At 49.4% G+C, this 23,074-nt stretch overlaps 6 protein-coding genes across 6 annotated transcripts; 3 read left to right on the top strand and 3 right to left on the bottom strand.

The window, feature by feature from the left end:
• Positions 1–815: 815 nt before the first annotated feature.
• Positions 816–2,886, top strand: PUT4-0-1 (Proline-specific permease; the record flags this gene model as incomplete). Its single annotated transcript, XM_036640907.1, has 10 exons — positions 816–872; positions 930–1,044; positions 1,128–1,200; positions 1,253–1,332; positions 1,387–1,447; positions 1,630–2,144; positions 2,202–2,304; positions 2,357–2,615; positions 2,669–2,723; positions 2,801–2,886. The coding sequence occupies 10 exons, from the start codon at positions 816–818 to the stop codon at positions 2,884–2,886; spliced, it is 1,404 nt and encodes a 467-aa protein (XP_036493771.1).
• Positions 2,887–4,232: 1,346 nt separating this feature from the next.
• LAE1-1 (Secondary metabolism regulator LAE1) lies at positions 4,233–5,394 on the top strand (the record flags this gene model as incomplete). The annotated part of the gene is made up of 7 exons (XM_036640908.1): positions 4,233–4,349; positions 4,401–4,424; positions 4,509–4,602; positions 4,667–4,708; positions 4,958–5,112; positions 5,160–5,197; positions 5,253–5,394. 7 exons carry the CDS (start codon positions 4,233–4,235, stop codon positions 5,392–5,394), a joined length of 612 nt encoding a protein of 203 aa, XP_036493772.1.
• A 4,699-nt stretch (positions 5,395–10,093) lies between these two features.
• Positions 10,094–11,204, bottom strand: sirO-0 (Oxidoreductase sirO; the record flags this gene model as incomplete). The annotated part of the gene is made up of 3 exons (XM_036640909.1): positions 10,094–10,399; positions 10,474–11,100; positions 11,154–11,204. The coding sequence occupies 3 exons, from the start codon at positions 11,202–11,204 to the stop codon at positions 10,094–10,096; spliced, it is 984 nt and encodes a 327-aa protein (XP_036493601.1).
• Positions 11,205–11,534: 330 nt separating this feature from the next.
• On the bottom strand, positions 11,535–13,124 carry CGCS363_v009061 (putative sulfatase; the record flags this gene model as incomplete). The annotated part of the gene is made up of 1 exon (XM_036640910.1): positions 11,535–13,124. One exon carries the CDS (start codon positions 13,122–13,124, stop codon positions 11,535–11,537), a length of 1,590 nt encoding a protein of 529 aa, XP_036493600.1.
• Positions 13,125–13,995: 871 nt separating this feature from the next.
• On the top strand, positions 13,996–15,732 carry CGCS363_v009062 (General alpha-glucoside permease; the record flags this gene model as incomplete). The annotated part of the gene is made up of 4 exons (XM_036640911.1): positions 13,996–14,459; positions 14,510–15,087; positions 15,141–15,350; positions 15,404–15,732. 4 exons carry the CDS (start codon positions 13,996–13,998, stop codon positions 15,730–15,732), a joined length of 1,581 nt encoding a protein of 526 aa, XP_036493599.1.
• A 5,303-nt stretch (positions 15,733–21,035) lies between these two features.
• Positions 21,036–22,754, bottom strand: CPS1-1 (Carboxypeptidase S; the record flags this gene model as incomplete). The annotated part of the gene is made up of 1 exon (XM_036640912.1): positions 21,036–22,754. One exon carries the CDS (start codon positions 22,752–22,754, stop codon positions 21,036–21,038), a length of 1,719 nt encoding a protein of 572 aa, XP_036493365.1.
• Positions 22,755–23,074: the final 320 nt, after the last annotated feature.

Here is a 23,074-nt window from a genome sequence, read left to right on the forward strand (position 1 = left end):
TTTAAAGTTATAATTACTTATAAAAAGTTAATATAATTATTTATATCTAAATTAATATAATTTTAAAAGCTTTTTAAATATATATAGAACTTAAAATAAGTATATTATATAAACTAATTACTTCTTAATATAAGAATATTTCTTATAAAAGGAATTTTATTATTAATAGAGGATATAATAAATAAAGATAATAAAAGAATTAATAAAAAGTTAGGAATAAGTTTTTTATATATAATTTATAGTAAAGAGGTAATCTAAGCTATTAATAAAGCTAAGTTTATAACTTTTATAAATTATAAGTATATAAGTTATTAGGAATAAAAGTATATTATAGGAGTAACTATTTAGAAAAGTAGTCTATATTATAGGTTAATATCTATACGCGTAGCTTACGTAATACTGCACGTCACGTGACAGGCGGTGAGGCTACGGCTCAGATTGAGGGTATCGCAATAAGATCTGTGATAGCGAATTGTCATTTTTAGTGACGCATACCAAGTTGGAGATAAGCGCGCCTTAGCCAGAATCCGACCAGTACGGACAATTGGAGTTACACCCTCAAGATAAGCGCGCCTTAAGGAGTCATGTCAGCATCAAGCTGAAGTGGGCTTTGCAGGCTAGTAGGGCTTAGATTCTGCCGGTTCTGATAGCAGCAAACCATTGAACATCAGTGATCTAATAATGTAGGAGTTCGTTGCCTCATCCGTCGCAGTATATCAGATCGATGGTGTCCTGAGAATTGGATGAACTCAAGACTCAGCCGTCTAAGATCACATCACATTCGCAAAACTTCAACCGGATTCGCAACTCTCAACATGATGGATGCCGAAAAGAAGGGAGCAAACGCTCCGGACCTTCATGACTCTAGCTCTGTGAGCTTCTTCATCTAGCTCCTCGTGCAGAATACGAAAGCTGACCGATGGTGATAGTCGCTGAACGACCGAGGCCAGATTTCTGCCATTCAACTTTCCGAATATGGAGTTCATAGAGGGTTGCAGTCGCATCACATCCAATTACTGGCAATTTCTGGGGTCATTGGAACAGGTGAGTTGACATAGAAATTCAACCAACTAGGGCAAAGGTGTCATGGTCAAAATATGAATCCGCGCAATGACTGACAATCCAAGGTCTTTTCGTTGGCACATCGGGCGTGCTTAGTAGTGCTGGACCCGCTGGCCTTCTCATCGGATACTCCATTTGGTGAGGAAATCGCATAGCATAGGCCCTTTACCCATGGCCTGACTTCTTATAGGTGCATTTTTCTTCTTTGCGTTGCTCACGCCATGGGAGAAATGTCGGCATTTTTACCTGTCCCAGGCTCATTCGTCACACGTAAGTGATATGATGTTATCCACACTGACCCTACGGGATAACTCAACATCTTAGACATTGGACGGTTCGTTGATGAAAGTGCCGGTGTGGCCATGGGATGGGTGTACGCATACAGGTAAGGGTTCCGTTGTGAGGTCAAATGTCAGCATGCTAACTCTACCCGAATTCAGCATGTGAGTAACCTTTGCACACCAAGCAGAACCTGATAACGTGACCTTAACATAATTTCTTTTCTCAGGATGTAAGTTTTGGACTGGGTAAACGTGGGGATCTTTGAGCTGATAATTTTCTCTGCAGGATTTTCACCGCCGCCGATTGCACTGCCTTGGCTGGCCTTTGGTCTTACTGGTTCCCGGATATCAACCCCGGCGTCTGGGTAGCCTGCACATTAGGAGTCGTTTTCGTTCTCAACTGCCTTGCGGTCAAGTACTTTGGTGAGGTAGAGTTCTATGCTTCAATCTTCAAGATCTTCCTGATCTTTGGTTTTTTGCTGTTCACCTTCGTCGTTGTCCTCGGCGGCAATCCTAAACACGACCGCATCGGCTTCAGATACTGGAGAGACCCTGGGGCTTTCAACGAGACATACACAACGGGAACCACAGGCCGATTCTTATCCATCTGGGGGGTCTTCAACACGGCGGCTTTTGCCATCGGCGGCCCTGACTTCATTGCCAACTGCGCATCGGAGGCCGTCAACCCGCGCCGCAATATCCCCAAAGCTGTCAGGCGTGTTATCTATCGGTTGATCTTCTTCTTTATTCTCTCAGTCTTCGCAGTTGGGCTGCTAGTACCGTACAATGACCCCACCATGCGTCAGTTCTAATGTTTGTCACTCGACGATGTCTCCACAATGCTGACACTAATCTCAGTCACGGCCATCGCAAGTGACAATGGAGTTGCCAAGTCGCCTTTCATCATTGCAATGAACAGACTTGAAATATCTTTCCTTCCTGATCTTTGTAATGCAGTTGTGTAAGAACAGTTTGCACCTTTGGGGATAGCATCGCTAACGTCTTATTCTCAGCATCACATCTGCTTGGGGTTGTACAAACTGTCTCCTTTTCCAGGCATCACGAACCGTATTTGGTCTCGCCAAACATGGAAGAGCACCCAAAATCTTTGCCAAAACAACAAAGACAGGAGTTCCCATTCCGGCATTGGTCCTGTCTACCGCCGTTGCTTCTCTTGCCTTCATGACTTGCAATACCGCTTCTGCTGTCGTTCTAAATTGGTTTATCAATCTGGGATCCACAGCTATCATGGTTGCTTACATTCTCATGATGGTGAGTTTCGATGCACTGGATTGATGCTTACTACGAATTGCTAATCCGTGCAGGTGGCAAACCTTCAGTTTCATAAAGGCCTCGTGGCGCAGGGAATCGATGCCGCAGGTCTTCCTTTTAGAAGCAAGTTAACACTTGAGTACAATGTCCTGGACCTGTGAAATATGACACTGATAGTTTTCAAGCCTACTCCAACTACTTCGCCATCTTCTGGGTCGGCATTATCCTGCTTACGAATGGCTATGGCAAGTCGAGACCGGACAACCTCTAGGAGCGTATTTCTGACACGTCACTAGGAGTTTTCATCGAGGGCCATTGGAGTTTCTCTGGTTTCTTTACGGCATACTTTACGCTTGTGTTTTTTCGTATGCTTTCCACTCAGACTGATCATGGACTCATGTTTCAGTCTTCGATATTTCAGTAGGAACGGAGACTGACGCTCTTAGTGATCATATTCGTTGGTTGGAAAATAGTAAAGCACACGTCAATCGTCAAGCCCGAGGACATGGACTTCAGGACTGGACTAGCTGAAGTTGAAGCGCATGAGGCTGCTTTGGTTATCAACCCCCCGGCGACGCGTTACGAGAGGTAAGCTTGTTCAAACCACAGGTATCCCGACCGCAGCTAACAGGCTAGATTTATGGATTGGTTATGGTGAGAGCGGAGGGGGGATAGGGATGTGCTGCACTCCATTAGGCCTGTACACCTGAGCACATAGCGCACTTGAATGCAACTTTGAACGTCGGTGTATGTATTCGTGCTATGCATCATTTTGTGCTGACTGCAACCTCGGAGAGTGGCATTTGCAACGAGATGAAGATCGTCGTTTTTCACCCAAGATAGTGACAAGCAATGATCGTCGAATTGAATCGCCGACCATTCCGGCCAAGGTTATGGGAGAAAGGGGATTAGCACCGTCTTGGACTGCCCAGAGAAGTTCCGATGAGTCTTATCCCCTAGCAAGTTGGGATGCAAAAGCAGGGATACTAGGTGGTCCTGCTGCAGCGCAACGGGAATCGGAGATCCTTTTGCAAGCATCGAGTTTGGACCGCGTGCACTGTCTTCACAGCGTTTTGTCGGGGGTTTTAGAAGGGGGGGCTGGTCCGATCTGAATGGTCAACTATCATCCTCTAGGGCATCGAATGCGTTGTCTTGCTGCCTGAAGAAGTGTGCCTTGGGCCCTCTGAGAGTAGTCTGCTTCTGTCAGATTTACAATTTTGACGCAAGTCAATGACTCTCACCCAGCTGCAACCTCTTAGCTGCATCCACTGCGGCCGTGGGGCAGACGTCTCAATGGCACCTTCGGCAGGGCTATTTATGCGCCTGGCTGAGCAAACTGCAGACAGTGTGTTGGTTGGCAGAGACAATTGGCACACAGGCCCTACAGTGGCACGAAATCCCAGCCGCTTTCTCGGCTCTCATTCGCTCTGAAGCAGCGGTGATGTGTCTCTTGCAGGCATAACATCCGTCGGTGAACATGCCTATTCATTGGCCAGAGTTCGGGTGAGGGGTCGGCCCACCCTGCATTTAAATACATCCCGCGTTCCAGGACACCGTTTTGGCTCGCGTTGGAACCATCTCGCGCTGACCCAGCTTGTTGGTTCAGCCTCATTCCACATGGACGACCTCAGCATGGAGGACGTCGACAACTTCGATGTCGCACATGCGGTGGAACATGCCACTTGGCCTAATAACGTGCCCGATCGCGAGGTCGTCATCGAGGCTGACGATCAGGTGATCTTTCATTCTTCTCGTTTACAATTGAGAAGTCTAACTTATCGATAGGATAACGACTCAGCCATTGGAATTGTCAGTGCCTGCCTCCAATATTTGATGTGATCTTTCGCCATGTATTCAATCTACCAGCGGAGCTGACTCCGATATCTTGTCCAGCAAACCCTTGCTTCATCAAGAGGGAGTCTTGCAAGTTCTATCATGGACTATCGCGTTGAAAATGGTAGAACTTATCACAGATATAAGGATGGAAGTGAGTATTGTGAAGCAAGGGGAACCGTGCTTCGCCGGGAGATCTAGGCTGAATGAGATTTCAGAATACAACATCCCCAATGATGAGAAGGAAATTGAGAGACTTGGTGAGTTCCTTTCAATAGTTCCGTTGGTTCATTTATAATGTCAGTGACATGTCTTCCATCATCTTCAGTCATCGGGACTCTGCTCTTGTGACCCCTCTATCTGCCCTGACCACCGAATACCTGCATCGTCGCCTTCACCCACTCCAGTGATGGCCTCTCAACAACCATGCCTTTTGAATCATATACATGTAGGCGAGAGCCAACGCGATCTTTCCCCATCAAGACTCGTGTGTCTAATATGCGAGCCAGATTTGCAACATACTCTATTCCTACTCACTTTCAGCGACAAGCTCGGAATGGCCCCTCCCTGTGATAAGGGAGCCAGCGCTGGCCACGTCCTCGATATCGGGACTGGGACTGGGATCTGGGCGATAGATTTTGGAGACGAGCACCCAGAAGCAGAGGTTTGTTATTATCCTCGCAACCCTGATATTATGCTTATGCGTTGCAGGTTCGTGGGATAGACCTTTCTCCTGTGCAGCCAGATTTGTATAGCCTTGCCCAGCCGCTTCTGATGACCAAATATTGATGCTGATAATTCTAGCTTGCCACCAAACGTGCGGTTCGAGATAGCAGACTTTGAGGAGCCATGGCCTTTCGGTCGGCATTTCGACTACATCCATAGTCGAATGATGAACTCATCTGTTGGTGACTGGAATGAGTATATTCGAAAATGCTACGAGTAGGTCAACTGCGTCTTCGATGCGACCATGCCTAATTTTGTCTCAAGCAATCTCAATCCTGGCGGGTGGCTGGAATTAGTCGAGGTTGATATTACCCCATTATCCGACGATGGCACTTTGCGACCAGAGCACTCAGTCTCGAGAACGGCACGATTACTACAGCAGGCGTCAACACTATACGGACGGCCATACCAGGACGTCAAGGAATTGAAATCAATCATGATGGAGGCTGGATTCACTGACGTCACCCTCCTGCATTTCAAGTGGCCTACGAATACATGGCCGAGAGAAATACGACATAAAGAACTAGGGGTCTGGCATAACGAAAACCTGGTCAGAGGATGGGAAGGAATATGTATGGCCCTGCTGACAAGAATGCTCGGCTGGACAAGGGAGAATGTCCTTGCTTTGATGGAAGAGAATCTGAAAGAGTTCTCTGACAGGAATATCCATGCGTATTTCTCAATGTAAGTGGACAAAGCCTGAAGAGCAGTTGCAACTGATATCTTGCGAGCTAACGAACTCTTCTTAGTTGGTCTATTTATGGAAAACGGCCTGTACAAGCAGGAGGAGTTTCTTCGGGGAGCATTTGAGCGTTCATATTTGACTTGCAATGGAAGGCATTTGCACACTGTAAAAGCGCGCTGTAGCGTGGGATCTGGCCATATTTATTTGATCAATTTTAAGAAGCGAAGATCTTGTGTCGCAGGGCAAGAACTCAGCCTAATGACTCAACAAGTCCTTTCATCGCCGCACGGTACGTACAAGCTGTGAAGGAGAAGTGCAGTCTGGACTTTACATCATACAGACATTCTAGCCATTTTGGTAAAACTGAGGTAGATTATTGATTTGCCTCCATGCTCTGAGCTGCCGTCCGGACCCTGTCACCTCGGTTTGACGCGGTGTGGAGAGTGACATGCCCAGGTTGGAGACAGACCGGCGTGCCCCATTCCCTGCGGAAGCCGGATCTCGGCGGCACCTCCACCCAATTCTTCATTCGAGTCAGGCCTCACACAATAATCCCTTCACCATTCTTCAGTAGAAGGGGAAAAAGGGAGCTATGCCGGCACCTAGATCTAGGACCACGTGCTATCAATGTCGAACTAGAAAGGTAAGCCTCCCAAGCATGTACGTACGTTTACTCAGTGACTAAATCGCCAGTCAGGTCAGATGCCAGGGCTGGCCGAATGGCTGTACAGCCTGCAAACGCCTCGGTTACCGGTGTTCCTTTGAATCAACTTCCTTGACCTCGGACCCGACACCGACGCAATTAGAGCGTCGACGCGGCGAGCGGGCTTGTAATGAATGCCGCGCGCAGAAGATCAAGTGTTCAGGCGAAAGCCCAACTTGCGCCGGCTGTCGGCGGCGGGGTCGAGATTGTGAATATCCAGAAGCAAAACGACGCAGATCACAAACTCAGACCAAACAATCATTGGGAACGGTCGCCGTTCATGATGATTCTGACAAAGCCGATGCTTACAACGTTTCAGACTCCACAGTGTCTTTGAGTGCTGCAGAGTCAAGTCTTGTCAATCTCGAGCAACCTCGACGAAACTATCATTCGGACCCACGGGCTCAGGCCTTACCACCTACTGACACACAAATCCAACTAGTAGATGATTTCTTCAACCATCTTTATCCTCTTCCTTTGTATTCTTTCTTGCATGAACGGTCAATAGGGCAACGATGTCAAGAGGGTAGCCTCGATGAAAGCCTGATTCTTTCCATATGCGCTATTTCCGCAACCCGTCTGCATCGCGCCGCTTTTCATCCAGACTCAACCTCGGTATGGGTTCAGAGGGCAGAGAACCTAGTATGGTCTCATTTGGAGCATCCCACAATCTTCCGTACCCAAGCACTGCTTCTCATCTGTCAGTACCACATCGAGACTGGCGGGCTTCAAAAGGCCTTCATGCTTTCATCGATTGTTTCTAGAGCAGCAAGTGCTCTTCGATTGCAGTACGAGCGGACAGACATACACCCACTTGCCCAAGAGATTAGGCGTCGACTTATGTGGGGTTTAATACTTTTGGATGGGCACTTTTCGAACGGTCTGCCCGAATGCGAGCTTTGCCCATTTGAGAATGTCTATCTGAAACTCCCCTGCTCTGAAGAGGAACTTACATTGCTCCACAACCCTGAGACCAATGAGAACTCGCCCTCTTTGTCTCTGGGGAGCGATCCTGAGGGCGGGCTTCTCTCCACAATCATTCGAGCGGCTACTATAAGGAGAGATATTTCAAGATTGAAGCGGCAGATGTGGCTCTCTGGAACACCGCTACCGCAACTTGAAGCTCTCGCAAAGTCATTCTCACATGGTCTCCAGGCGCTGAAGGTCAAACCATACTGTAAGGCGACTCTACGGAAGCACTCGACGTCTCGTTGGCTCTTGAGGTATGTAGTATCGCATTTGTCATCGCACCAAGGACATTGCGATTTGCATCGCCTTTTTCTCTCCGGTTACTCCGAGGCTGCGTCAGACGTTGTTCTTAGCGCAGTCTCTCAAAAGTTTATGGCAACGGCTGCAACAGAATGCTTTCAGCATGCCACATCTATCCTTGAGATTCTCCACGACTTCAGCGAACTAAGACTTGATATAAGAGTACCCGATGTCGACATCGCCATTTGCAGCTATCATGCAACACGGATACTCCTTTTCCTCGGCAAATCCAATCTCAACCCATATAACTCGGGTCTCGATCCGGATACAGCTCTTAACAAGGCCAATTCAACATTCAATGTCATACATAGTCTATTCAAAGGCTCAACAATAGCACGTTTCATTCTTGACGACCTAGAATGTGCTATCGCGGCATATCAGCCATCAACACCTGGGAATGATCATATTCCTCCGCTGGATAGTGGGAAGACAAGTCCACATCGACCGAAATTCGCAATTATGGCGAAGAAACACCAGAACCTGGCCGTTCATAGCATATTGAGACAAGCGCGATTTGTTGACGACAGTTCGGCTGCAGTAAGCTCTTCGAATGAAGCAGCGAAACAAACACAGCACGCAATGGCCCATAGGTCTCGCAGCGTCGAGGTTCCAGTAAGTAACACCACACCAAGCCAAAGTTTAAGCTTGGTGGAAACATCTACCGCAGATTTGATGTCAGGCACGACTGAGTGGAATGAGGACGTGCCAATGGTCGAAAACCTAGTTGAGGCCTCCGATACAAGATTTTGGGGCGACTGGAACGAAACTTGGGGTCTCGATGAGTGGCCGATGGAAGCAGACGAGCACTACTTCTGATGGGATCCGGGCTTTTCTAATCTTTCAGTTTCGCACGATCGAAGGGTATTTCTGATGGTATCTGCTGCCCATGTTGACTGTTTTGTCTGTGTTGTCTACATTATAATATCTGTGGATCTGAAATCTTTTGTTTCTATTGTGTTTGCCATCTTTTGTCTCTATTCGGCCGATAGCTAATTTGCAAAAGGGCTCTGCCGGTAATTTATTACTGCCATGGTGGAGGGTGAAACTCGAGTGATTCAATCAAGTACCGGCATCCAGTCTAGAAGCCGCTTTGCGTGCACACAGTTGTAAAGAATGTAGCGAACGAGGTCACTCAAGCCAAGTACTTGACTGCCTCCTGCCGCTTGAATGATATTTATAGCTCCGAGTACGTGGTTTGAAGCCATTGATATGTCCTGAATCATAATCTAGGGTGACAGTCAGCGCAGCCATTGCATTGAAAGTCATCACATAACATACATCGTCGAATGCTAAAACCAGGGCTCTTGTGACGGCTTCGCGTCTCGACGAAGGACCATCTGACAAGATCGTGCGCCGAAGGTCTTGGATATATCTGAGTTTGTATTGAATGGCGATTTCGGCGTACTCTTTTTCTGACTTGACAGTAGAAAGGTGACGGCAGGCCGCAAGTAAGAAACCTTTGAGAAAGTCTGTGTCTTCAGAGCTTAGAAGCACCCAATTATTTCGTACATGGTCGTTGTGCTTGCCCATGTAATTTAATACTGGGCATTGACTAAGCATTTCGGGCACGACAACTTGAACATCTAGGAGTGTGGTCAGCTCACTTGTGCACGTTGCAATCGACTTATGACCGACGACGTATCATGATACTGTAATTAAGTGCAACTCACAATGCTGAAACATGTAATGCTCTCTTGGTGTGAGTGACCCAAGAAAGCTCGCCAAGGGTTCGTGCTCGAATGCCCCAGAAATATTTGGCGGAAGCACCAGAGTTATTTCGTCACGTACGAATGATGCCAATTTTTTCCAATTACTTGACATGCGCTCCTCTGAATAGGCACCCTCGCTGTCACCTTCTGCGACCCCCGATATTTCTCTACGTTGCGTGTGCTCCGCCATGCGACGCCTTCTTGCCCGAGCGTGAGCAACACGAGCAGCATGGGAATGAGCCTGCCGTCTCAGGTTGGCCGAGTCTTTTTGAGCCGGGTGGACCATAGTAATGAACTCCATTTCAAGAGTGACCTAGAATCAGGCTGAAGAAGATGAAGGAAAATCGTGGCGACTTAGATGAAGCGTTCGCAGGCAAGTTGCGCTCTTGAGAGTCAGTTCCGAGTCAGATTATCATTGGTATGAAAGAATCCACATTTGTCAGCACAAAACTCGCCGAAAAACTGCCTTGAAGTTCGCCAAGAGTTGCTCCTACTACATTAGGACTAGCTCCTCGCAGTTCTCCGCATAGAGAAACATGAATGATGGGTCTCCCTAGAAATGGTACGGAATTTCGTCGCCGATCTCCTCATACACCGCTTCGATAGCAGCCACCACATCGTGCGGCAATGGTCCTTGTTCAATCATGTCAATGTTGGACTCCAACTGATTCACGCTAGAAGCACCAATGATGATCGAGTCGCCGTGCTTGCTACTAAGAACGCTGTGATGTGCCGTCCAACGAAGCGCAACGGCGTGACCGGCGATGCCGTGCCGAGATGCGGTTTCAAGTGCCTTTTCGGTGGCGGCCATGATGGAGGGTCTCAAGTAGAGATTTGCATACACCTCGCCAGAGGAAATCTTGTGATGAAAGAATCCATAATCAGCCCACCGAGCGAGACAGGCAGCGCCAGCTGTTAGGGGAGTGTGCTCACCGATCTGTCCCATCGCCCACCAGCCTTGGCGTTTTTGTGATTGCCAGCAAACAAGCCTCCAGCAGCGGGGCTGTACGCGTAGAAAGCAATCCCATTCTTCCGAAGAATAGGGAAAAGATCCTTTTCGCCACTTCGTACAACTGCATTGTACTGACCCTGGTAAACACTCGGTTTCACATAGCCGTATTCCTCGCAAATATCGACAAACCGTTGGACTTCTTCTGCTGTGTAATTAGAAATCCCCCAACGCTTGATTTTTCCTTCGTTGTATGCCTGAGTCATAGCTTTACATGGTTCCTCGAACGGGGTGTCACGGTCAGGAACATGCAGATATTCGATGTTGATTTGCGGGATCCGCAATGTCTCGAGCGAGAGGTTGATCTCGGACAAGACTTCGTTCTTAGCATGGGTTGCTGGCTTCCAAGACATGACTTTGGTGTCGATGACAAATCGTTCACCCGCTGAAACAGCTGCAAGCCTAGGCTCGCAGCTTCCCGGTGCATGAGGTGAATACATGCGCGAAGTATCGATTTGGTTATACCCACGCCTTGCGAAGACGTCTAGGAAAGACCTGACCTCGTCAGGTGTGTCAAAACGTGCCATGGCGTCGATAGACTTGTCCCCGATCTGCACATAGCCATGGTCAGACATACTCCAGCAATGGCGTTGGTAGAACTTACATTGGCGGCGCCTAGAACCAAATTGATGACAGATTTCCGGCTGTGTGACATATTTGCTTTGTGTAAATTTATAGAAGTATCAAAGGTAGCGGTTGTTGTTCGAGTTTGATAACGAATCTTCAAACCGCAAGGACGGGACTTTTACGCCCTTATATACATCGATCATGTTCATCGATCAGTCACTGCAGAAGCATCAATCTTAACCGTAAGAATATGCTCCTACTAGATCAAGCAAGTGCAATAGTTGGTACTCGGATTTCGTATTATTAATTGAGATGGTAACGCGGACAGCCTTGATGCTCCGGCACATAACCCATGCTCCTACTCCTTTAGGCAATTGCAACGTGGAGCTTGCCAACTAGCCTCCAAAACCCGGCGCTCTCAGTGGACGCCATTGAGCAACTTTGATACAGCCAACTTGGTATGTATCGGTTCGTCCCCAATCTCAGCCATCTTCTCGCTAAGAAGCTTTGTCATCTTCTTCACTATGTCTAGGTATTTGGGGTCGTTGTAGCAGTTGAAGAGCTCGAGCGGATCCTCCTGGCAATCGAAGAGCTCCCACTCCTTTTCTTCCCCACCGGGACGCGCACCCTCCATTCCCAAATCTTCGTTGTACCAGTAGATCAGCTTATATCGCTGATCGCGCACACCATAATGCGCATAGGCTTCGTGGATTACATCTCGATGCATCCAATACCTGTGGTATGCCACTTGCTGCCAAGACGGCTCGACTCGATCTTCTCCGAGGAGGAGAGGTCGAATGGATCGCCCTTGCATGTAGCTCGGGATCCGGACACCGGCAAAGTCGAGGAAGGTCGGTGCAAAGTCCACGTTACAAATAATATCATTGCACACAGACTGCGGCTCAATGGCCTTGGGGTATCGGATCATGAACGGCATCTGGAAGCTTTCCTCGTACATGAACCTTTTGTCGAACCAACCGTGTTCACCCAGGAAGAAGCCCTGGTCAGACGTGTAAATAACGATAGTGTTTTCTGCAAGACCCTCGGACTCCAGCCAGTCGAGCATTCTGCCGACGTTGTCATCGATGCTTTGTATCGTTCGCAAATATCGTTGCATATATCGCTGGAACTTGAACTCTGCGAGCTCCTCCTTAGTCTTGAAAGTGAAGACTGTGCCGTCATCTTTGCAGACTAGCTTGAGCTTTGTGACATCCTCAGGGGCAGGAATTTTGCGATCGTTCCACCACCAAATGTCGATCATCTTCTGGCCAACTTCACTGCTGGGCCCCTCAGGCTGGACGATCCCAAGGTCTCCATAGGTGAGGTCCTCGGCGACACGCATCTTGGCGACTTTGGCTGCATTTGCCCGGTTTTTATAATCATCCGTAAAGGTGTCAGGTAGTCGTACCGGGTCGTTGTAGAGGTGCTTGTGCTTGTTGTCGCACTCCCAACTGCGGTGGGGAGCCTTGTGGTGGCACATGAGGAAGAAAGGGCGCTGTTTGTCACGATTCGACATCCAGTCGATGCATTTGTCGGTGATGACATCTGTTGCGTAGCCTGGTACCCGATTCATGGTGGACTTGCCGCCATGGGGACCAGGTTCGATGAACTGAGGGTCCCAGTACTCGCCCTGTCCTGGGACGACGCTCCAGTAATCAAAGCCGGTCGGTTCGCAGTTAGCACCCTCTCCAAGATGCCACTTGCCCACCATTGCAGTTTGATATCCACCGGTCTGGAGCTGTTTGGCCACATTCGGAAGCCTGCTGTTGAGCTTGGAGTCTAGGGTCGTGACGTTGTTGACGTGGTTGTACGTGCCGCATAGAATTGCCGCTCGAGATGGTGTACAGATACTGTTGGTGACATAGCAATGATGAAATAGCATGCCTTCTTGGGCAATTCTGTCAAGATTGGGGGTGCTATTGATACCAGCACCGTAGCAAGAGATAGACTTGGCGGCATGATCGTCTGCCATAATGAAGACAATGTTGGGGCGGTTTTGGGACTCCATGATGGTACGACTGGGCGTTCTGCTTGATACAGACGAAAGAGATGGGAAATGGAAACTTCTTGAAGAACAAACACTCCCTGACGTCTACTATGCCTTCCCGTCCTCTCAATAGGATCGATTCGTGGACGACTCGGGTGAAATCCGGTCGGATCGGTCCTGGATGAGACGTCTACTGCCCGAGGTGGGCACTGCGTTGCTTCCAGGCTAATGCAAACTACGGTAGTCGGCGAACGATCGGCAACCGGAGCAGTGCGATGATGATTCGTCAATCGTGAGTGGGGGAGCATGGAGACCCCCGGCCGACTTCCAAAGACGGCAACCAGAACCTGGTCAGTGTTGAAGGAACGAGCAGCTGAACATCGAGCTCCCCTCATCGAGTCAGAAATGGTACGAATCCGACAACCGGTCTTTCTTGCGTGATTTGATGAGCGGGGGCGCGAGTTCTTCCTATGTCCTTTCACTCCATCAAGTACATGACCTTTTCTCGATCGACCAATCCCAACTCAACGCGACCGACTGCCGACACGCTGAACCGGTCTCGTGGGATCTTGAGAAAATATCTGGCAGGGTTCTAGGTCTTGAAGTGCTGGTTCTCATGACGTTCCCCGCGGGGTCTCCGCATTACCGGTCTGGTGGGAACTCACAAGGGGGCACCCATCATTGCAATTGTGCAAAAGACCAGCTGAACACGAAGTAGGGGATTTGCTTGGTGTGAAGGATAACAGCAACCGACGTGTAATTGATAGAAATTCACTTGATGATTATAAGAGCTGTAAACCCCCCACATCTGGGACTGGACTGTCATGATCACGGGCATCCCGACACCTCTCTTTGCAAATTGATTTCACGCCTGCATGCCGCGAGTAACATCATGAAAGACCAGCTCTCTGCGACTCATGTTGAAGACTCTGCTGACAAAGATGGCATTCGTGAGCTAGGTTCAGCTTCTCAAGGGTCAGAAACCTTGACTTTGAGACAGACATTCCGCTACTACTGGAAGGCTGTCGCATGGTCTCTCTGTGTGTCCAACGCAACCATCATGGAGTCATATGACCTTCTTCTAATCAACTCGTTCTACGCTTTTCCGCAATTCCAAAATAAGTATGGCGTGGAACTACCAAACGGAAGCTATTCTGTGCCGGCGCGCTGGCAAATTGGTCTGTCAATGGCCAACTTGGTCGGCATGATCATCGGAGTATTTGCCAACGGTTACTGCGCAGACCGATGGGGCCTGCGAAAAGTCATAATAGCTTCGCATGCTGCCTTGATCGGCTTCATTTTCATCACATTCTTTGCGCCATCTGTTGAGGTTCTCACAGTTGGAATGCTCCTGTTGTAAGTCGCATTCAAGGCAACCCTTGGGCAAGCAACTCCAGCTGACTTAGTCCTGTCGATGACAGATCCCTGCCTTGTGGTTTCTTTGCCGCCGCAACCCCTTCTTACGCCGCTGAAGTTAGCCCTCCTCAACTCAGCGGCTATCTCACGGTGTATGTCAATCTCTGTTGGGTTATGGGAAAGATACTGGCCTTTGGCGTCTTGTCCGGCACTCTCAGCATAGAGGGTGAATGGTCCTACAGGATACCTTTCGCGCTCCAGTGGATATGGCCTCTGCCTTTGATGGTGGCCACATACCTAGCTCCAGAAAGTCCTTGGTGGCTTGCAAGAAAGGGGCGAATTGAGGAGGCTGAAAACAGCCTCCGCAGGTTAGTATCTGCGCCCCTAACAGTCATCGACCCCAAAGATTCGCTTGCCACAATTGTCCGTACTATTGAGGCGGAATGCCTGATGAGCATCCAAGGATCATACTTAGACTGCTTCAGAGGTGACAGCCTGCGCCGGACAGAAATTGCAATGGTCAGCTGGGGCTGCCAAATCCTACCTGGATTCGCCATCCAAGTTTACATCACCTACTTCTTCACCCTTGCTGGCCTCGACTCGTCGGACTCCTTCAATCTGTCGATAGGTTAGTGCGGTTCTGGCTCACATGTGATCACGCTGACCAGGGATACCTTACAGGCAATGCTGGCCTTGCGTTCGTAGGAACAGTGTCGTCGTGGGCTTTGATGACAAGATTCGGTTGGCGTACGATGTACCTTGGTGGGCTCATTGCCATGTTCCCGGTCATGTCTCTCGTCGGTTTCCTTGACTTGGCAACAAGCACGCCTTCCGGAGACAACGTGAGATGGGCCCAGTGCGCCATGCTTTTGGTCTGGTTCTTCATTTACGGTAAGTACTCTTCGCATCATCGACCGATAAGCCCAAGCTGATGTGCCGACCAGGTGCAAGCATTGGACCCGTACCTTACGGCATCGCCGCCAATGTTGGTGCAACCAATATCAGGGTCAAGACAATCTCGCTTGGGAGGAACACCTATTACTTTCTTTCAATTATCAACACCATTGCATCTCCGTACTTGTTGAACCCACAAGAGGGTAATTTGAAGGGAAAGGCAGCCTTCCCCGCGGTGGCGTTCACGTTGCTGTTAATCGTCTGGGCTTTCTTCCGGCTACCAGAGATTAAGGGCATGTCGCCCGAAGTTCTCAATAAGCTATTCGAGCAGAAAGTCCCAGCGAGGAAGTTTTTGCAAGAATCAAAGAAGTATCAATGAGAATTTAGGGGGGGTAGAGGTGCGGTTTTGCTCTCACCAGCAAGTTTAACTGGAGTCTCTGAGGGTCATCATATAACAAGGTCTGATGCTATGCAATGCGAGATCTCTCCAAGTACAATCAATGTAGAACCGTGTCTTTACAGCACTTTTCAGACGATGAGTGGCTAGGAAGGTATTTGAGGCCATGTAGTCTAAACAATCAAAGAATTCTCTGTAGGATGACAGAGTGTGAGGACACGTGAACTCCTTGATTCTTGCATTTGAGACACCAAAAGGCAAGCACAGCCACTCCACTCTCACAAACTCTTCACCATCGTTCGGCTTCCTCCAAGGTGTGTGCGCCCCCCATAGCGTAGTATATCATATCCGACATGGGGCGCCAACGTTTTGATTTTGGCGGCGTCGTGAAGTGTTTCGGAGGCCAAACATAATGGTCGACATGATTGTAGGCGTCAACCTCAACTTCCACGGGCTCATCGTTATCTTCCTCTCTGATCTCGTTTGTATCAGGGTCATAGATACGTGCTCTTATGCGGAACAAGCTCTTAGCTGGTTCTTCCAACCCCCATTTGCGAATGTGTGTCCAACTTTTGCTGCCAAAGTCTTCCTGAATATCGCTTTGCTGAATGTCACTTCCACTAAGTGGGAGGCTTTCACTGTGTCTGTGATCCTCTTGTCGTCTTTTCTTGACAATCACCATGATTTCTTTCCTTTTCTCCTCCCCATTCATGAAGTGTCTCTGAACTCCAAAATTGCCCGGCAAACGCGTATCCTGAGAAACTGGAACACGCGTGCTTGCATCAAGGACGTTGCATGCTTTCCCAGAAATGGTTGAGCGGTAGATGGTGACAGTGGCGGCGTCATCCCGATCGTCCAACAACTTTTGCTACGTGTATGGCTGAGGCCATCGCAGATATCTATCCATGATTGACTCGTCATGGAAAACATGACCGAATGGCACAGCTTCGTCCATGTGGGCTACCAGATCCAGGCGACTCGCTGGTTCCCTGGCCATCGCGCTGAACGGTCCGTAACCTAGCAGTGCCGAGCTATGGCTGATATATCGAAGCTCCTTCCATCCATGGCTTACACCAATCAGACCCGTGAGAGTGCTGTAACTAATTGGGGGAGATCGAGTGCCAAGCACAGTGAGTGTTTCTAAACATAGATTCGGGAGAAATTTGAGAACAGAGGCTAACTGATAGAAAACGCAGAGGTCGCTGCGTCTTGGGTAGTCAACTGCCAGCTGGAGAGGATCGCCCACAACGCGCATATGCCTGATTTTTGGTATTGTTCCAGGAGGTGCCGACAGCAGCATGTCGAGCATCGTCTCAGGATCCTCGAAATGGAAGAGTACATGGCCGATCCAGGTGTCTCCGATTGAGTTGTAAGCTGTTCGACAAGTTCGCAATATGGCGAGGGCATTTGGAGCTGGTTTGATCCTGATTCTTTTCAGTCTACCGACGTATCGCTTCCCATGACTGAGCCTCGTAGAAGCGAAAAGGTGCGAGAAAACGTTGTTGCGTAGCTCTTGGGGTATGCCGTGGAAGAGCCAATCCTCTCCGCTCATGTTGTTTTTTGCTTGCTGATTGGGCATCCGTCGTGGTGGGTGGATGACAGCCATTTCGTGATCGGTTATCGACGTAAGAGAGATTTTATTGAGAGATACTAATAGATATATATCAAGTGATGTCAAGGGACTGCATGGTACACATGTGTCGTATTTGTCTTCAGCACGTCTCACATAGAGTAGACCTGGTGGTTTGTGCGTCGCTCCCCTAATCCTTTTTGTCTGACGACAATATGCACATCCGCAGAGATGCCACGGGATCCATGTATCGTGGCACAGCAACAGCCATTCCCTACATTTGCATTGTTGATTACCTTTTCCTTCTTTTCCCTTGACCTTGGTTCTTGGCCCCTGACGACGGCGACGACGACGACCGCCTCTCTCCGTGGCTTCCGCTTCAGACACGATGGGCTAGTGTGCTCGGTTTCGCAACTTAAAACACATGCACTGGGCAATCAACGATGAATGCCCCAGCCAAGAACGGCTAAAACTGGGTAAGCTTGATCATGGACACAACAGTAGATCTCTGTGGCCCCAGATGCTATGACAATGTGATTTTCCCAGGCTATCTACCTAGCTGATCCAACAGGCTGGTCTCCGAAGAATGAACCGACCTGGAGAAATACCTGTCGCAGACTGAGACACGAAGATGACAGGTTAGATACGTCAAGTCTCAGCGCAGCATTTTGTGAAGAATTCTTTTGTGAATTTTTATATAACTATAGGGAATATAAAGACCCTTTTTTCCTCTACCCTAACCTAAGTTAGTTTTCTTAACTACTATATTTTTAAATAAAAGTAATAATAGTAATTAACTCTTAGAGCTATTTACTATATTTCTTATTAAATATCCTATTAATCTCCCTTATATTATTCTTATTTTTTAAGTTCTTAGTAATTTTTTTAAATCTCTATTTAATTTAATAGAGAACTTAGTTCTAAAGGTTTTCTAAGAACTTAATATATATTATAAAGAAGTATAGAGATATTATATTATTATTTTTAGTTATAAAAATATAACTAAACTATTATTAAATATATAGTAAACTAATCTCTTTTAAATGTTTAATATTACTAATAATAAAAACTATATTAATTAAATAAGAAGTATATATAAAATTTATTTTAGAAAACTTTAAATATAAGTTATAGTATAATAGGGGGTTACTTCTACTTAGCTAAGTAGTTTAAAAATCCCCTTTATATACCCTATAAGTTAGCTATAGAGGTTACGCTATAACCCTCTATATATTTCCCCGTTAGAGTTATACAGTAATTAATAAAGTGCGCTTCTAGGCGGTAAACTGCGAAGAAGAAAACTTAGAAGGGAAGAAAGGGGGTCTCGGCGCAGCTTGTGAATCCCTAACCAAGATCTCACTGACAGTTTCGGAGAAGTTGAACTTAAGAAACCATTGATTTCATAGGCCTACCTGTGTTCCGGTCCAAGGCCTTCGCTTCCCCCCCTTGGAAGCATCTCGATGTCATTGCCGCCCTGCCGTTTCCAGTGCCGACGTTTTGAGAGCCCGTTCCTGAGGCCCGTAAAGAGCGGCGACGACATGCCCCCATTCTGTTGACGGCGAAGATGCTTTGATTGAACGACATTGGGAAGGCTTGACCACAGGTACCATGCCAAGAAGGTTAGGCCCATCGGAGACAATGACAACAAGACATACTCCCAGATGCGATGGGCTCGGTCTTCACCAGTTATCTCATAGATATTCATACCGTAGATACTCTTAGTTGATGACTTTGATCAGCAGGACATAGCTTGATCTCTAAACAGATAGAGGCTTACCGCAGCGACTTGCAAAGGCAAATAAAAGAAAGTCAGCAACGCTACACGTCGGATGCTAGCTGCGAGGTAATTCGCCGCTTTGGTCTCCTGAATAGCTACAACCGTGTCCGTGAACGAAGCAAGCTGGAAGACCTTCACAGTTCCGCAGATCAGCCCGTTTGTCTTGATATTCCAGTAGCTCATCATTCTCTTACCAAATTCACTAGGACTTTAGTGGTCGCATCAAGATCTTCAATCCTCTTCTCTTGGGTATTAAAATCATACTCTATTCTTCTCAAAGAGTTTCTTAGAGGCTCGAACTCTGGCGCTTGCGAGACAATGTCATTGTGGCGCATGTAGTCCGCAACTCGGGCTGCTTTTTCAACGCGGCTGCGGGCGACTGTCCAGAGCCTAGAGAATTTGTGAAGGGAAACTGAGAGTTCTTTTTGGCGCTCATGCGACGTCTGTTGTTCTGTGATGGTCTGGCTCTGTTTCAGACATGGCATTAGCTGCTTATTCTTGCGCGGTCTCACAAATTACTGCTCACAATCTGGTCCAGATGCTCCTCGGCTTCAGCGATGAAAATTGACCAGTTATACGCAATTATCTGGAACACCTGAGGAATGATTTGATTCAAACCATGGTAGCCTTCTTTGGTCCCCACCCAGAGGTTGTCTTCTCTGCGTACAAGCCTCTTTAGCCCCTCAAAGATAAGCGTGTCAGCAGTGTCAAGCAGAATCAGCCCGCCGCCGCTAATTCAGCATCAGGCGAGATATCTTCGTGATGAGACTCGGAGGCGTGGAACAGATAGATAAAGTCGATTCGCGTCGCAAGCCATGTGTGGTCATCATCGAAATTGGCGGTCGGGGAGGTTGGATGCCTTGTTGATTCAACCGGTTTGATGCCAGTGGGGTACATGTCCATGAGTTGGAGATTGAAGTAGATTTCTGTCAATGTAGGTCAATGTGGGGTCAGACGGTCTCTCGGAGCTTCATTACGTACGCATTGGGCTACCCAGTCCCACACTTCGAGGGACGTAGTGGAAGTTGAAGAAGCTTGGTGGTATGCCCATGCAGTACCCCAATATCTGTACAACTCTCGGGCAAATCTCGGTAGCGATGCTGTCGGCTGATTAATTTCCGCATAGTCATATAATGGTGATTGATTACGAGAACGGGACGACTTACAGGATGTCACTCGCCGACTCATGTGGAGAGGGCCACATTCGGGCGACGTCCAATAAGTAAGGCAAGCCACTCGCGTCACCCCTCATATGAGCCCATTTCCTTCCAGAGAACCCAAAATGATGAACATTGAAGTTTTCATTGTTCAAATGATCCCGAACGTAACGTTCCAAAGTGTAGCAGCATCTCAGGATGAGACTCGTCCCACGGCCAGGCAAGATAGGATTCGTCGTGGTCCTCGTCAGCCACGGGAGCCACATCGTGGTCTTTCATCCACCAAGCTTTGGCAAGAGCCATGAGGATGATGATTGGGATTTGAACTGCGTTAGCAAGACTCAAGACGGCATCTTTAAAAGAGGTCAGGCAGCGATTTACTACATGTATATCCAGCCTGATTCGCGTGTTCTGGCTTAGCAACTCTTCCTTGTCGCGAGGTATGCATGATATCGGGGATTGCCGGCCTGAAGCTGTAATTAATTACACAAACATCCGCCAGCAAGAAATCAGGATATAGTATGGTTCTGTTTGTCCCCGCTCGATTGTATAGGTTTGAATAGCTAGCATAAGATTACCCGGCTTTCTAGTCAGAGGAAGTAGACGTCTCCATTAATGCGTAGTAGGAAGTTCATGTTGGAAGGCTTATTCAGTGTGATCAATATTTATCAATTCAGGCTCAGGATCTCAGTTAGGTCATTAATCCCTAATTCTCATATTCGGCCTATTCGACCGCAGTGTTGCGCTCGTAGTCGGGATTCAACCATCGTCGCCATCTCGTCTACGCGAAATCTGCCTCATCAACGTTCCTCAGGAACGAAGTGTACCACTTAACCAAGTTAATATGCCCCTTCACACTCGTCTTCTCATCGACGGTGTGAATACCCGCCCACTCGTCGCTCTCAGGATCATATCCAGGCAAAAACCTGAAGATATGCGCCGTCAGATCCCAGTAGTACCGCGTGTCCGTGTTACCCGTCATAATCCCCGGCGAGACAACCACCTCCTCGCCATACAGCGCCCTGGTCGTCCCGCTCAGCACGCCATACGGCGTCACGCCCTCCACGCTCGTGGGCGTCACCGGCGCGGGCTCGAGCTTCTTGTCATTCCCGCTCAGCGAAATGCTCGACGGCGTCTCCTTGCCGTCGAACGCGTGCAGCGTGAGGTTGTACTTCTCCGCAACGGGCGCGATCAGCGCGGCGATGTGCTTCTTGACCGATTCCGTGCTGTCGCCGACGTTGACGCGGTGGTTCACCACGACGCGCACCCGCTCCGGCAGCGCGTTGATCTTGACACCGCCCTCGATGATGTCCGTCGCCACCGAGGTCGTGAAGAGGTACTTCACCTGCGGGCCGGCCTTGGCCGCCTCCTCGGCGAGCTTGTCCGACCTGCGCTTGCACGTCTTCTGGCTTCCCGAGGGCAGGAGCTTCTTCAGGTTGGAGGGGAACTCCGGGGCGTACGAGGCGCCGCACTGCAGCTTGCCGAGGTAGGGGTTGCCCTCGAGCAGCTCGGACTTGTAGGGGCTGCCCTCGATCTTGGTGACGAGCTCGGAGAGGATGCCGATGCCGGTGTGCGGGGGCGGGATGGAGGAGTGGCCGCCGGGGGTGCGGACGACGACCTCGACGTCGATGTAGCCCTTCTCGGCGGTGCCGGGGAGGGCGAAGGTCTGGCCCCATTGGGAGTCGAAGCCGGAGCCCTCGTCGATGAGGATGGCGGCGCCGTCCTTGCCGTAGCGCTCGAGGAGGAAGGGGGCGAGGTGGCCGGCGCCGCGCTCGCCGGAGATCTCCTCGTCGAAGCCGAAGGAGAGGACGACGGTGCGCTTGGGGGCGAAGCCGGCGGCGAGGAGCAGCTCGACGGACTCGAGGATGCCGATGAGGGAGTTCTTGCAGTCCATGGCGCCGCGGCCCCAGACGAAGTAGCCGTCGTAGGCGCCGCTGAAGGGCGGGTGCGTCCAGCTGTCGATGGTGGTGGGCGCGACGGGGACGGTGTCCTGGTGGGCCATCAGCACGGTGGGCTTGAGGGAGGCGTCGGAGCCGGCCCAGGTGTAGAGCAGGCCGTGGGTGTTGACGCGCTCGAGGGAGAGCTGCTCGTGGACCTTGGGGAAGGTCTTTTTGAGGTACGCCGAGAAGGCGAAGAGCTTGTCCCAGCGGTCATCCACGCCGACGTTGCCGTAGTTGTCGAAGGACTCGGTGGGGATCTGGATGGCGCCGGAGAGACGGGCGATGGTCTCATTGCGGAACTTGGGCGTGTCGAGGAACTTGTCCAGGTCGGAGAGGGCCGCGGTGGTGAGGGTCGGGAAGAGGGGGTCGACCTGGCGGCAGGCCGGCGCGGCGGACGAGCCGGCGCCGGGGTGAGTGAAGGAGGGGATTGGGATCGCGGAGGGGGAATGGAGGTATGTCAGGAGCAGGGCGGCCGGGAGGAGGGACCACCACGCCGATGCGCGACGCGGGGCCGAGGCCGGCGGGCCGTCGTTGGAGGTCAAGGGGAGCTTTTCAGACATGGTTTGTCTCGGTCGCAGCCGTTCGGATTACCTAGTAAGTTTGCCAAGTCCCAATTGAACCGAGTCAATTGCAGATGAGAGGAAGAAAAGGAAGGAGAAAAAGACAGAAAGTCTGCTGGACAAGAGAAGACAGAAAGATAAGGCGAATCGATGATGTGCTCGCCTATGACAAATCGGCCGCTATCGCCCCGTTGCCGAAACCTCTGACGAGCACGAAAGCAAAGCTAAGCTTGTGCGGGGCCGTTTCGCAGAGCTTCGAGCTTCCGTATCGGGTGCGAGTGGAGGTCCCAACGGACCGGGATCAGTGCTGCTGCGACTGC

This window comes from Colletotrichum siamense (genome assembly GCF_013390195.1).
Source record: "Colletotrichum siamense strain Cg363 chromosome Unknown KSG_Cg363_contig06, whole genome shotgun sequence".
NCBI classification, from domain to species: domain Eukaryota; kingdom Fungi; phylum Ascomycota; class Sordariomycetes; order Glomerellales; family Glomerellaceae; genus Colletotrichum; species Colletotrichum siamense.